The 13,311-nt window shown below is 39.1% G+C and overlaps 4 protein-coding genes across 7 annotated transcripts; 3 read left to right on the top strand and 1 right to left on the bottom strand.

Moving 5' to 3' along the window:
- Positions 1-156: 156 nt before the first annotated feature.
- Positions 157-1,772, top strand: LOC106649584 (ribosome biogenesis protein TSR3 homolog). 2 transcript variants are annotated; one of them, XM_014367045.2, is made up of 4 exons: positions 157-460; positions 537-712; positions 794-1,184; positions 1,261-1,353. In XM_014367045.2, exons 1-4 carry the CDS (start codon positions 349-351, stop codon positions 1,302-1,304), a joined length of 723 nt encoding a protein of 240 aa, XP_014222531.1. In that variant the 5' UTR covers positions 157-348; the 3' UTR covers positions 1,305-1,353. The 2 variants fall into 2 exon arrangements, with proteins under 2 accessions (XP_014222531.1, XP_014222530.1); XM_014367044.1 differs by having other exon boundaries at positions 164-460; positions 1,313-1,772.
- Positions 1,773-2,198: 426 nt separating this feature from the next.
- On the top strand, positions 2,199-4,470 carry LOC106649585. Its single transcript, XM_014367046.2, has 4 exons — positions 2,199-2,305; positions 3,425-3,462; positions 3,630-3,878; positions 4,032-4,470. Exons 1-4 carry the CDS (start codon positions 2,302-2,304, stop codon positions 4,089-4,091), a joined length of 351 nt encoding a protein of 116 aa, XP_014222532.1. The 5' UTR covers positions 2,199-2,301; the 3' UTR covers positions 4,092-4,470.
- A 625-nt stretch (positions 4,471-5,095) lies between these two features.
- Positions 5,096-13,271, bottom strand: LOC106649675 (uncharacterized protein KIAA2026-like). 3 transcript variants are annotated; one of them, XM_014367220.2, is made up of 9 exons: positions 13,108-13,271; positions 12,839-13,040; positions 9,624-9,897; positions 9,095-9,539; positions 8,148-9,026; positions 7,775-8,085; positions 7,127-7,704; positions 6,228-6,949; positions 5,096-6,151 (listed from the first exon to the last, which is right to left on the bottom strand). In XM_014367220.2, exons 3-9 carry the CDS (start codon positions 9,878-9,880, stop codon positions 5,705-5,707), a joined length of 3,639 nt encoding a protein of 1,212 aa, XP_014222706.1. In that variant the 5' UTR covers positions 9,881-9,897; positions 12,839-13,040; positions 13,108-13,271; the 3' UTR covers positions 5,096-5,704. The 3 variants fall into 3 exon arrangements, with proteins under 3 accessions (XP_014222706.1, XP_014222705.1, XP_014222707.1); XM_014367219.2 differs by having other exon boundaries at positions 12,839-13,271; XM_014367221.2 differs by having other exon boundaries at positions 7,775-8,013; positions 12,839-13,270.
- Positions 10,437-12,740, top strand: LOC106649537 (pickpocket protein 28-like). Its single transcript, XM_023457608.1, has 9 exons — positions 10,437-10,673; positions 10,762-10,965; positions 11,050-11,310; positions 11,388-11,592; positions 11,657-11,927; positions 12,012-12,135; positions 12,205-12,330; positions 12,395-12,486; positions 12,550-12,740. Exons 1-9 carry the CDS (start codon positions 10,531-10,533, stop codon positions 12,738-12,740), a joined length of 1,617 nt encoding a protein of 538 aa, XP_023313376.1. The 5' UTR covers positions 10,437-10,530.
- Positions 13,272-13,311: the final 40 nt, after the last annotated feature.

Raw genomic sequence — 13,311 nt, 5'->3', positions numbered from 1 at the left:
TTTTTCCAAACTTTTATTCGCCCTGTACGTCACAACTGAGTCACCCGTGGTGTTATGACTTTATTCAAAAACCGATCGCCGCGACGGCGAGGCGCTAATATAGACCCGGGCGCAAGCGCTTTGACAGCTCCCCAGAAATGGAGAAAATTTGTACTTGTTTTGCACATGTAAATCTCAATGACTATATGATCTAAGTATTATAGCAGGTATATTCTTCTTAGACTGTTAACGCCAGAAAGGAAGGAAGAAGACGAATAAGCAACTGTGCCATAAAGCTCATTATTTATCTCAACCTTTGAAGCGAAGGTTAAACTTGTTTGCGGTTATTCTTGTAAAGAGTTCAAAGACATGTCTTCAAAAAATAAGAACAAGTTCTTTAACAACAGGCGTAAACGTAATGTTATTAGCAAAGCTGAAAGATACCGAATGGAGAGTGATAGTGGTATTCTTGAAAATGAAGGTAAAATCTAGTTATAACCACAAAATTTTGTTATTATAACTTGTCATTGATCATAATCATGCTTTTAATTTTCTAGATTTAGAAGAAGCACCTGCTAAGCAACACGTACCATTTCCAGTGGTTATGTGGGATTATGGGCAGTGTGATTCAAAAAAATGCTCTGGTAGGAAGCTTGCGAAACATAATTTGATCAAAGTTTTACGGTCCAATACAAATTTTAAAGGATTGGTACTTCCACCCTCACCAAATGCGGTTGGTTTTTTTAAAATCATTTTTTACATTACCTTTCTTGATTGCGAATAACCAAATTTATTTTTGTACTGTTGTCTGCAGGAAGTACTAACTCCTCAGGACAAAGATTTTATTCAAGAACAGGGTTTAGCTGTGGTTGATTGTAGTTGGGCTCGCTTTGAAGAAATTCCACTTGGTCATATAAAATTCAAGAACTCAAGAACTCTTCCCTTCTTAGTTGCTGCCAATCCTATAAATTATGGTCATCCATACAAATTAAGCTGCGTTGAAGCAATTGCAGCAGCTCTGTACATAACTGGCTTCAAAGAAGAAGCTGAATTTTACTTGGGTAAATTTTCATGGGGTCATTCATTCCTATCTCTCAATGAAGAATTACTTGAGGGCTACTCAGCTTGTGCAAATTTAGACGAAATGAAACAAGTAGAGGAAGACTTTGTGGAGGAAGCTCGTAAGGAAAGGCAGAGACAACTTGGTAAATATTATCATTAAAAATCAACATTATTTGTACCTAATAGACATTGTAATGAAATTTCCAATTAAAATTGTAGATATACCAGATTTTCCTATTGAACATTGTAATGAATCTGATTAAAATTGTAGATAAACCAGATTTTCCACCAAGTGAAAGTAGTGAATATGAAACAGATGAGGAAGCAGAAGCACAAAGTAGCAGCAAAAATGCTAAAGATGATAAGCAAGTTGAAGAAAGCACAAAAACTGAAGAAGCAGATTCTGTAGAAAAAGAAAATTCGACTGATAAAATAAACGAATCTGTAATTGATGATAGTTCAATAAATGAAGAACAAAATCAGCCGACCACAACAAAAAATGACGACGTATAGTATAAAATGATCTACTAATTTTCTGTAAATTTGTAAAAAAGTGAGTGCGTGCATTTTTAATTTAATTGTATGATATTCCATTTATAAAATTATGAATGAGTGATTAGAGCGAAAATTTTACCGATTGTAAAACGATTTAGACGATCGTTGTTTTAATTGAAAAAATATTACAAACATTGTTGAACTAATAAAAGATATATATAGAACCATGAAAAAAATGCTTCTCACATCTTATTGTGAAATTGATGCATGCAACGAGCGCACAGCTTTATAAGGCAAGGACGATCATGGCATTATGTGGTCATCTTGTAATCTTCGTTAAACGGTCTCCCACGCGTGGGCAAGACGCAATACATTCGTGCTTCATGCCATTAGCGATTTGATTTTTTTTTTATTATCTCGAATCTTTGACAATTTCAAATGATTAGGGATACTCGAAAGATTCCGAAAGAACGCCAAGTTATTGCAGAAAAAGCAAGAACTCGCATAGATGAAGCAAAAAAAAAACGAAGCGCTTACATCTATATACTAGAAGAGGAACTTGAGGCCCAACACTTACAAGCATACACACACACATATAAACTCTTCTCTCTCTCTTTTACTCTCCCGCTCGAGACGTGTTTGCAGAGAATTGCAGCGCATATACCCTCGGGTTTTCTCAAGACCCAAGCCAAGCAGTCAGTCGTGAATCGGTGATCGTTCCGCAAAGGTTCCCTTCTCTCGCTCGTTTCTTCGCGCTTCGCAGTCATGAGTGAGTACATTATATATACGTAGTACCGTAATACACCAACATCAAACCATATACACATCCGCTATGCCATAATATATAAAAAAAAACACGAGAGAAAAAAAGACCAGCGCGCAATAAATTAATTTGCATTTTCGCACGCCTAAATGTATAATAATACGACTTTTGACTTCCGATTTCGAGTGGCCTCGCAATGACGAAATCACCTCTACGGTGTACGATCCTTTGGCATGTATTACGTGTATATTGCATGGCTACATACAGGTAGTGGATGCTTGGAGAACGCGTGCCTTTTTTTTATTATTATTGCGAATCGATTGTAATTATGGTCTATAAATATAAATAAACACGCCCGTCTAATTTCATTATAAGGTAAACAAGCGAGGATGATTCACTCGAAGCTCGCAGTAAAAAGAAAAAAAACGTCTACGCGCTCCTATAATACATTATGCTCATGTTTGCCAAACTTTGATATCGCCTGAGAATTTTTCATGAATCGGCGAACCAGTCGTGAAAGCGTGCGACGCGTGCGATAAGGATTTCCTATGAAAATCTCGGTGCTCTTACGGGAGCGAGAGTGAAAAATCAAGCTAGATCGCAATTCATTATTTCGCTACGTTGGTAGGACGTTAAAAAAAATGTTAATATACACAACGTGCATTAATAAAGTCTCAACGATTTCTCTAAATTTCACACATTCTTCTCGCATAATATTCGCTTGTTCTTCTCTTTTTTTTTCAATATGGTTAATAACGAGTGCGAAAGCGAAAAGATTTCACTGCGTATAGTAGTAGTATAACGAAATAAGAAAAAGGAAAGAGAAAAAAAAATCGCCTTGCCTATTGAGAGAAGTAAGCAAGCGTAACAAGTGCGCCTTTGTGTGCGTCGAGCGCGTGGGTCATTTTTCATTTAAACTGGTCATTATGCGACTTAACTCGACGTAATGCTCGCTTAGCTTGCAGTGCATGCTCAATTGATCTAATTCGATAATCGCTCCTGCACGACGATATTTTGACATTTTTACAATAACAACACACGTACACATTATACGCAGTTGACACACACACATGCACACTCACGATGTAGCCGATTAAAAGCACGTGTACTCCTTGACTGTTTCAGAGAATTACTATTTCGTCAGTCTAGCGGTTATCCTCGCGGTAAGTTGGCAAATTGAAATTATACCATCCTCATTAAGCGCCTACTCCAACGCTTGAATCTCTTTCTCCAACTGCTGTCCTTTTGTAATTGCAACGCAATTCTCTAAACTCGACAATTATTTTGCGCAATCTCGCTGCTGCTTGCGTACATCGTCGCGATAATATAGATGCTGCTGTTGACGGCCGACGCCGGGGACATGCTGCGCAAGAGCATCGTCTTCGACAAGAACACGCCCGACGTCTTCTACTGTCCGGTGCACAAGCCCACGGGCTTCGACAAGATGATCGTCAAGGCCAAGCCCCTGTCGCGGCTCTGCCAGTTCGAGGGCGGCCCCATACCCAAGGACTACAAGAGCGACTGCTACAACGACGTCGACGAGACCGAGTACGCCTGCAAGGAGAAGTACAGGATCATGGTGAGTCGATCGTAATCGCCGATTCTATTAACGCGAATAAGAGGAAGCTTTTGAATTTTATAACAAATGAATAATAATAATACGAGAGGCTTTTATTAATCAAAACAATCGTCGCGCTTTGCTTTTTTTCTGTTCTGTGTGTCGTGGATGCAGAAACGGCTGAAGAACATCGACGAGCCGATGCCCGTGGACAACGAATACACCGACAAATAGGAGATTATACATAACAACAATTATGCGCATCCTAATCGTCCAACAATTATTATCCAATAATTAAACAAAAAAAGCTTTAAAGTATCTAATATGTGTTTATATCTGAGTAACGCTTAATCTGGTGCCGATTCTTTTAGTCATATATTAAAAAAAAAAGTATTATTAAAAAGTTATTGCGACGAGAGCTTTCGATTGACGAATCGGGAATTATCCGTAATAAAGGTCGATCGATAGTTCAACGTCATACAGAGCGTTGCAAAACGATTATTTGTCTGTAATAAGTGTAAAAAATGTATATTCCAAAAAGTAAAGAGAAATGCATTTTGTAACAGTATTCGAATAGTGAAACAATAAAGTCAATCTTTTTTCACGTTAACAATTGAGCGTTTTTATAATGCCTTGAAATGTACTTGCGCGCCTTGAAAAGCAACTAACAGAAACAACAATCATTAATTATGGACATGGACATTCAACTTCACTAATACAATTGGTAAGAGGTTTTTAAACTAAGAACCATATAAAACAATAATATTATAATAATACTGAACAATTTCTATTAACTGCCGCGAATATAGTATTAGTGTTTTACGAACAAATTATTATATTAATAGTAGTCAACTTAGATTTTTTTACGCGTGATTACTCGAGTAGTCGTTGACAAATTCCTTTGAATTCCATTATCCTAATTTACTTTTACACGAATATAAAAGTGAAATTTGAAGAGTATCGTCTATACGAGCTACGCCACCTTTTTTACATATAGTCATTCAATAAATCGAGGTAACTTAACTGTGAAAATCAAGTCTAACTAATAACACTTTTAAACTCAAATTATATCAGACTTACAATATTGTTCCAGATGAGACTTCACCCACCAGGCACTGATACGCCTTTCAATGATACCAAGCTCAAAAAATTCGTCGAATTTTCTAATGACGTTCCAGTTGAAGTATTAAAAAAAATTCGAAAATTGAAAAACTGATCAATTATTTTAATAACAAATATTAAGTTGCAAAATAAAAAGATTTATTTTCATTTTAAAAGTTTTTTTGCACAATTCATTTACAATTATCCATTTTTAATAGATTACATAGTATTTTCAACGTATTGAAAAAAAATTCATTATTAAAAATATTTACATAGAAATCTGTTCTATACTAGTGATGTATTATGATTTACTTTATTGACAATTAAATTAATTAAAAATAATTGCCGCACTCATATGAAAGATAAAATTAAGTAACAACGATATTTTACCAATTCATAAAAAATCTTGTGAGCATAATTAATTTATCGACAATAAAATCTAAAATGTCTTCTAATTACCAGTGTTGGTAAAAATCGAACCAATTTCGACTTAAAATGCAAATAAACGTACGCATATTTAGGATTGAAGAGATCCTTGAATTAATACGTACTAGGTAAGTAATGAATCACATGGAACATGAGTTAGTTCACGTTAATAGTTGACCTCGTCTAATTGTAACGAGGAAATTCCTTTTTGGAAAAGAACTTAGTTTCATTTTGGCTCAACAAATCTAAGTCACTATAGTCAACTTGAGCTCTTTCACAGCCACATACATTATCGCATTCACCGCCGCTGAATGACATTTTCACACCACCAACTTTCCCCCGTTGGACTCTCTTATTTGAGCAACCTGTTCGGGTGTGAGAATCAATTTACTACCGTTTGGAAGAACAAGTGCGTAGTGGCTGCCAGTTTCGTTGACTACAACGACAATTTGTGTCGACGACGGATTCGGGGGTTTCGGAGCTGGTTTGATAGGAACGATCGATATGCCTCCGTCCTCCATGCGTTGCAGCAGTTCCGGAGGCAAGACTTTTTTTACGGACACTGGAGTATCATCAACGTAGCTTTTTTTTACTGGAGGACTCGTTTTAGCCTTTGGTGTCTGCATATTGTTGGATGGTGTTTTAACGACCTGGATCTCTTCGTCACTGTCGCTTAGAACAATAAGCGTAGTAGCGCTATTGTTTGTCGCCACTCTAGCAGCACCTCTACCAGGAGGTCCAGCCTTCGTTGGAGTACGCCGAGGCACCTGAAATTTATGGAAGACCATTTGAGTAATGATCGCATGTGCAAACCAATTGTGCAATAAGAAAAGTTTAACTTACTTGATTTGCGGGGCCGGCTTTTGTCTGAGACGGCACCATCCTCTGACCAGGTCTCAGGGCATTGTTTGGCATCCTCTTAGACGCTGCTTCGTGTAGATACGACTGCTTTTGGCGTGAATTAAACTGTTGCGTGACGTTTTGTTGATTGGGAAGCGGTCGATTCGGTGACAAAGTCGTGGAGCTGATGATCCGCGGCTGAGCGTTCATTCGCGGTCGCTGTGTCACGCCACCGGGCCCACGGGGTCCCATTGTAGGTCGCTGAGCCGCGTTGTTAGGGCCGCGCGGTCCCATTACGGTGCCCGGTCGCGGTGGTACCATTCGAATCATCCTTGGCATCGGCGGTGGCTGAACTTGCTGCATTGTGGTATGAGGGTATCTACCCACTACTTTTCTCGGCCACTGCTGCTTCTGCTGCTGCTGTTGCAGGTTCCGCGTTTGTTGTTGTTGTGGGTACGCGGCGACGTTCTGTTTAGCTACTACCGACCCTACAGGCGGATTAACGTAGATTGTTTGATTGGGCGAAGTGTTATTGACAGTAGGCGTGCTCGGAGCGACGACGTCCTCTACCGACAACTCGTAGACTTTGCCGTCGGGACCGAGTGTGTGGACTTTCTCTATTCGTAAATTTTGAGCACCTGCAGCCTCAACCATTTGATCATTTCTTCTGATCTGCTCTGACTCTGTTCTGATAGCTTGCATTGTTTTAAAACGCCTTCCAAACGCTGAAAAATAAATAACCATAAGTCTAGATGTCTGAATTTGCAACGACTGATTTAAATTTTTCTCATGATGTTAGAGTTTGATTGTCAGCTGGAATTTTATTAGATCCATATAAAACAAATCAAATCACGACGTGCAATTAAGTAGGAAAATTCAAATCGATTTCTCGAGTTACTTACACATTCTTTTGCGTTTTTTCTTCCGAGTTCCGGGTAAACACCAATCTTGGTCAGAGTCTTCGCTCTGCTCCTCTTCCTCGAAATCAGATGTCGGTGATTTCTTCGATGACTCGGAGGTCGCAGTCGAAGTGCTAGGAATATAAGCCACCCTTACGTCGGCAATTGGATTAGCCTCCGATAACTTGGATCTATATTCCTCGTCGCTGCTATCTTCGTCAAACAGATGTTCAATGTACGACGAGACACCGCGCGCACGTAGTGATCTAACTGGTCGTTTTGTTTCAGCATTATCTTCCTTTTCTTGGCTCGTTTTATTTTTTTTACTCGATGGTTCTTCTCCGTCTTCCTGTTTTATGTCGACTTCGTTGGTGGATTTTTCGCCCGCTTCTTCCGCTTGCTGATTATTTTCGTTTTCTTTTTTGTTGTCATCTACTTTGGAATCATCCAAAGTTGCGTCGAGCGATTTCGCTTCGTTCGTTGTCTTTGCGGTAGTTTGCGACTGTGATGGACGTTCCGGACTGACCAAACACCAGCCTTGCGAGCCCGACCAGTTTTCACTTGACTGTTCATCTGGAGTTCTGTTTTGAAGAAAATCAAAATAAATAACAATTCACATAATACATAAAATTAAACTTAAAGATATCTTACAAATTTTCAAAATCATTCCATTCTTGTAGCAATTTATTTTTCGCCTTTTTTGTTGCTTCTTCTAAAATAGGTCCTACGTTTTCCATCGAATTTAAAAGTATTTTCATGCGTTTAAGAAGATCTTCTTCCCATGTCGGCCTAGTTCCATCGCCGCCTTTGTCCATAGTGATCGTCTCGATTATATCCCTAAGACTCTCTAGACTGTCGGCTACCAATTGGAATCTTGAAATGCTTAGATCCTTTAATAAATCGTTCATGTTGTGAACTTTCCATTCATTTTCATCATCATCATCATCAAAATTATCTTGCGACTAAGATAAAAATAGAAAATGCAATAATCTTTTCTCAAGAAAAGATATTAAAGAACACTCACCTGAGTTTGAGTCACTGGGATACGGCACAAACGATCTCTCAGCTCTATAGACGTCAGTTCCTCTGTGTCACAGACATCCGCGACTATTTCGGCCTCCTCATTTTCCGTTTTTACTTTGATCCTTTCACTGCGTCTCGTTGAAGTATCCAACAAATCCCCATTTCCATCCGTCTCACAGTCAGATTTATTTTCAGATTGTTTATTTTCTGACAATTTCTCGTCGTCAGATTTTGAATCTTTTGAATCAACCATCTGACTTTCTGAATTATTTGACTTGATTGAATCTTGACTGTCTTCAATAGTTGAATCTTGAAGTTTATCATCAATCATTGAATCTCGAAGACTTTCAGCAATCGCTGAGTCTTGAAGACTTTCATCAAGTGCTAAATCTTGAGAACTTTTATCAGTCGTTACTTTAACACTACTTATTTCTTTAAGTTTTTCATCATCAGTTTTCGAAGTATTAAGAGAATTTTCTAAAATAGGACTTGTATTCGATGATTTTCTTTGTTCCTCTGACGTGGGACTAATATTGTCAGTTTTGTTGGTCAAATTTGAATTGTCATCGTCAACGTCACCTTTTGTTTCGTGCGTTTCATTGAAACTACCCCCATCCAAAGAGGGACTGTTTGTTTTTCCTTCGACAAATGAACCATCGGTCGAATTGGAATTGGAATTGGAATTGGAATTGGAATCTGTTTGATCTATCAATTCGTTCACTCTCCTTTTGGAAGTCTTCTTTGGGGTCAAGCCATTGCTCCAGCGTGATTTTCTTCGTTTTTTTGGTCGCTTACAACCTTGCTTCGCATCGGACGATTTACTCTCTGAACTTTTTGATTCCATGGAGTTTTCATTTTCAGATTCAGTCTTATTTTTTGACTGAAAAGACAAAAAAATCGATAAAAAAAATTTGATAATAACGAGAAACCTTGAAATTAATCGATTACCTTGAACGAAGAAAGAATCTTGTTATCCATACTGTGTCTGTAAACCCGTAGATCGTTGTGCAGAAACTGGGGAAAGTAAACGTATCGAGCGCCGTACCTATCGACCCCGAGAACCGTCTCGAATTGGCTCTCCGTAGGCTGCTTGGCAATCTCCTCCTGAATCAATTTCCTCGAGTGCTGAGCCGTATCGCAGAGCGCCTTCAGCAGCCAGACTCTCTGGCGGAAGTTGAAGCTCTCGAAATCTCGGCCCTCGAGCTCCAAAGCTTCAGGGAAAACCGACCAGAATTCCGACTCGATGCCCAAGGCATCGAAGACCTTGACGGGCTCGCGCTGCTTCGCCTCGTAAATCTTGAACCAGCCCTTCAGCTTTTGCATGAGGATGTTGGTCCAAAATTTGTAAGGCATCGGAGGCACTTCTTGCTGCTTGGATTTCGTCGAAGGCGAGCTGTAAAAATACGAAAAAAAGCCAGTTTATCGAGTGTCGTCAGAACGTCTAGACCTGATCGAGGCGTATTATGTGACATCATACCTGAGTAAACACGTCATTATGTTGGCCAATTGTTGGGAGGCCTTCGGCATGAGAAGCATTCGCTCAACTTCGAACATGGATAGGTGAGATATGTGTAGCACGTCCTTAGTGAGCTGAAGAAAATGGTAGATCTGCGGCAGCTCCCACATGCTTTCCATCTCGTCTCGGAGACTGTCCGGGAGAATTTGGGTCTTTTCCCATTCATCGTAGTCGCGGCCCTCGGCCGAGATTTTGCGTTTTCTACCCTTTTTTGGCATCCTTGCGACTTTTCTGACTGTGGAAAAAAAAAGAAATAATAACGAGCACAAAAAAAAAATTTAATTGCGTGATGAGAGACAATTAAAAATGTTGAAATTCAAGGGTAAATCGATGATATAGAGATATTCAAGAGCGCGGCGCTCAACGGCGAGTGTGATAATCAATAATTTCTTCGAGGTGTAAATATTTACTTTGCTTGCAACGAAATAAAGGCCTGTCAAACCCGATTAAAGAAGCGATAATGGCGAGTTTCAAATTAACGATGAAGTATGCTCCCGAGATCTCTAATCGAGCATGTGACTCTATATTACGAAAGCAAAAAAACGTCCTTTTCAAATGTTTTTCTTGGGTTCGGAACAGTTGAAGTAAGGCGCCTTCGAAACGATGGCCCTATACTCGACACCCGTGAATTTGAAGAACTTTCAGGTAAATATAAGGTAAATAGATGCACAGTGAGCTTTTGCGTAAGGCGTTAGGCATTGTTACTCAGGAAAAATCATCGACGAAGAGCCGAAAAAAGGACTTGGATTTCGACCAGAAGATGACGATACCCTACGGCGAGAACAAAGCAGCCGTCAGACCGAGAAATGGCAAGGAGTCGAACGAGACGAAAAGTCACCTGTTGTTCGATTACAACCTTGGAAAATGGATGAGCGGCCGCAACGAAAAGCCAGTCCAACTTCCCATGGACAAAACGTTGGTCGTGAAGGACACGTTCAAGCAATATTGCGAGCAGTGCACCATACACGGCCTCAAGTACGTGGGCGATACGTCGCTGCCCTACGTCGAGAGGTACAATAATATGTTGCAGTGTAAAAAAAAAAACAATAACAAAGACGATCGACTTTTCCCGCGAATTCGTTATCATTTGTTTTTCAAGAGTTTTTTGGGTGCTGTCGTTCATAATTGCGATAGCCGGTGCGGCTTACTTCATCTGGCACCTGTACTCGAAGTTCGCCCTCACGCCGATCATCATATCTCGCAGCTCCGAATCCGTGTCGATCGATCAGTTTCCCTTTCCGGCCGTGACCGTTTGCAACATGAACAACGCCCGAAAATCCGTTGCTGAGGAAATTAGAAAGGGGTATGAACAATGCTACGAATGCCTATAGCTCGCATCGAAGGAATTTTTCCTTTTTAACCCTTTTACTCGTTCCCGCGATATTAGAAACGATCCGTTGCAGCAGTTTTTTCTCGACGACATCTGCGACACCAAGACCACGAGTCACGTGCCGGTGACGGAGGGCTCCGGCGACTGGGACAACATCTACGCCTTTCTGCTGAGCGTCTCGCAGAACTGCTCGGAGATGCTCTATCACTGCAAGTGGCACGGCAACACGACCAACTGCACGGACATTTTCAATCCCGTACTGACGGACGAGGGCCTCTGCTGCCGATTCAACTCGGTGCCGAGGCTGCTTCACGATCCGTAAGTAAACGCGACGAGCTCGCTTCGATACTGCTCTCGTTCGACTTTTATGAGAACGCGCAATTAATTTTTATCAGACGAGTTTGGGAAAATTTGCAAATTTCCTATGCGTCGGAAAACCACATCGATTGGAATCCTGAGTACAAGTTCACCGATGCTGACCCGTCTAATGCCATACCCTGGAGAGCGTATGGAAGTGGTTTGAATTACGCCTTGTCGCTAACAATGGATGTCGAAGTTGACGAGTATTATTGCTCGTCAACGGCGAGTGTGGGATTCAAGGTATGTGCAAGATCGTAGCAATGGAAAGAAAATGTATCAAAAACTCTCCCTTTGTGCCTTGTAGATGCTTTTGCACAGTCCAGTGGAGACGCCTCAGATGACTGATTTTGCATTCACCTTGTCACCGGGCAAGGAAACAAGAGTTATTATAACACCTCACATCACCGATGCTGATAAATCTATCATGAAAATACCACCAAAGACAAGACATTGCTACTTTCTTAGTGAGAAACAACTGCGATACTACACAACTTACACTCAAAGAAATTGTGTTCTAGAGTGCGAAGCTAATTTTACTCTCAAGTATTGCCAGTGCATGCAGTATTACATGCCTGGTTAGATGTTTATGATTTTGACTTAATATTCTTGAAAATATTTCATACAACCATAGAAAGCTAATAATATATGATTTTTTCAAGTTTCCAATGATACAAGAATTTGTGGAAAACTGGATGACGAATGCGCTTCTACAGCTAGAAAAATTATGAAAACTAAATTATACGAGGAAGATGATCCAAGATCAGTGTTTAATGTTACAGAAGCGTAAGCAAGCTAAGTAGTTTTTGTCTTTGAACTGATTACAATTTTAACCTATAATTAAAATAATTTTAGACCTAGCTGTAAATGTTATCCTGGCTGTAATGAAATTAATTATAGCACAGAAATTTCTCAGAGTATGTTGATGGCTACTTTTGAAATTCCTGAAGAATATTTTAAAAATGATGGACCATACTTTGAGTAAGAGATAATTTCTGCAGTATCTATACTTTCAATTAATTTTACTTTATTTTACTTGTTCTAGAAGAAACATAGCTATCGTTCATATTTTTTTTGTTGATTCATCGTATATGAAGTATACTAAAAATGAACTATATGGGTTTGCTGAGCTGTTGTGTAAGTATTCTAAATGATTAATAACATGTTTTAATACTCACGAGTAAAATTTTTACATGGAAGCAAATACAGGAGGACTTCTAGGTCTTTTCATGGGTTTCAGTATATTATCGGTAGTTGAAATATGTTATTATTGTACACTAAGACTGTGGCGGCGTATTTGGGATTATAAAATAACGAGAGATAAAAAAAATCAGTTAATAGTAAAAAGTTTTACAAAAAAAAATGGTGTAATATACCCGTTTGCTCAGTAATTGAAAGAAATAAAAAGATTTGTTTTGTTGTTTTGTAAAAATAATCTTAAGCCTCGAAGTATTTAAATTTTTTAAATCTATTAAAAACCGATACTTACTCAAAAAGCCATAAGAGAAATTCCAGCGATGATTATTTTTTAGATAAACACAGTCGTCTCCGAAACAAGTGACAACACACGTAACGTTCTACCCTTGGTTTCACTTTCAACACAGAGATTCATGTTTAGCCCGAAACAAAACAACTGAGAAACATTCCGAATTTTAAATTATTCGCACGAAGCTCAGAGCAGTACGAATGCACTGAAAAGTGTCAAATGTGTCAAAAGTTATTTGCACGTATCCATAAACAATAATAAAAAAAGCTAACCTCTAAACGAAACAATTAGCCGACCTAGACTTTCGACTCTTTAAGTTACACTGATTCGAAATGAAAACAAAATGCTATTTTTCATTGATAAATTATCAACACTCAAAGTTTTCTCATTCCGCGTCAGAGGTACACTTAGCTTTTCTCGTGCTTTAATGGCAAATTTCTTAATGTGCCGTATTAACTGTAGGTATTCGATTTTGG

The sequence above is a fragment of the Trichogramma pretiosum genome, unplaced genomic scaffold, assembly GCF_000599845.2.
Source record: "Trichogramma pretiosum strain Unisexual culture from Peru unplaced genomic scaffold, Tpre_2.0 scaffold43, whole genome shotgun sequence".
In the NCBI taxonomy this organism is placed as follows: domain Eukaryota; kingdom Metazoa; phylum Arthropoda; class Insecta; order Hymenoptera; family Trichogrammatidae; genus Trichogramma; species Trichogramma pretiosum.
Note: the sequence above shows the minus strand (reverse complement) of the source record. Positions and strands in the feature narration are given on the sequence as shown.

Excerpts from the sequence above, each read along its gene's own strand:
- LOC106649584 (XM_014367044.1), top strand. The coding sequence starts at position 349 with ATGTCTTCAAAAAATAAGAACAAGTTCTTTAACAACAGGCGTAAACGT. Across the intron at positions 461-536 it reads TGGTATTCTTGAAAATGAAG|ATTTAGAAGAAGCACCTGCT; the intron begins GTAAAATCTAGT and ends TTAATTTTCTAG. Across the intron at positions 713-793 it reads TTCCACCCTCACCAAATGCG|GAAGTACTAACTCCTCAGGA; the intron begins GTTGGTTTTTTT and ends TGTTGTCTGCAG.
- LOC106649585 (XM_014367046.2), top strand. Across the intron at positions 3,463-3,629 it reads GTCTAGCGGTTATCCTCGCG|ATGCTGCTGTTGACGGCCGA; the intron begins GTAAGTTGGCAA and ends GCGATAATATAG. Across the intron at positions 3,879-4,031 it reads AGGAGAAGTACAGGATCATG|AAACGGCTGAAGAACATCGA; the intron begins GTGAGTCGATCG and ends TCGTGGATGCAG.
- LOC106649675 (XM_014367219.2), bottom strand. The coding sequence starts at position 9,880 with ATGCCAAAAAAGGGTAGAAAACGCAAAATCTCGGCCGAGGGCCGCGAC. Across the intron at positions 6,950-7,126 it reads GAAAAAACGCAAAAGAATGT|CGTTTGGAAGGCGTTTTAAA; the intron begins GTAAGTAACTCG and ends TTTATTTTTCAG. Across the intron at positions 6,152-6,227 it reads AAGCCGGCCCCGCAAATCAA|GTGCCTCGGCGTACTCCAAC; the intron begins GTAAGTTAAACT and ends CATAAATTTCAG.
- LOC106649537 (XM_023457608.1), top strand. The coding sequence starts at position 10,531 with ATGAGCGGCCGCAACGAAAAGCCAGTCCAACTTCCCATGGACAAAACG. Across the intron at positions 11,311-11,387 it reads CCGAGGCTGCTTCACGATCC|ACGAGTTTGGGAAAATTTGC; the intron begins GTAAGTAAACGC and ends AATTTTTATCAG. Across the intron at positions 12,136-12,204 it reads GTGTTTAATGTTACAGAAGC|ACCTAGCTGTAAATGTTATC; the intron begins GTAAGCAAGCTA and ends AAATAATTTTAG.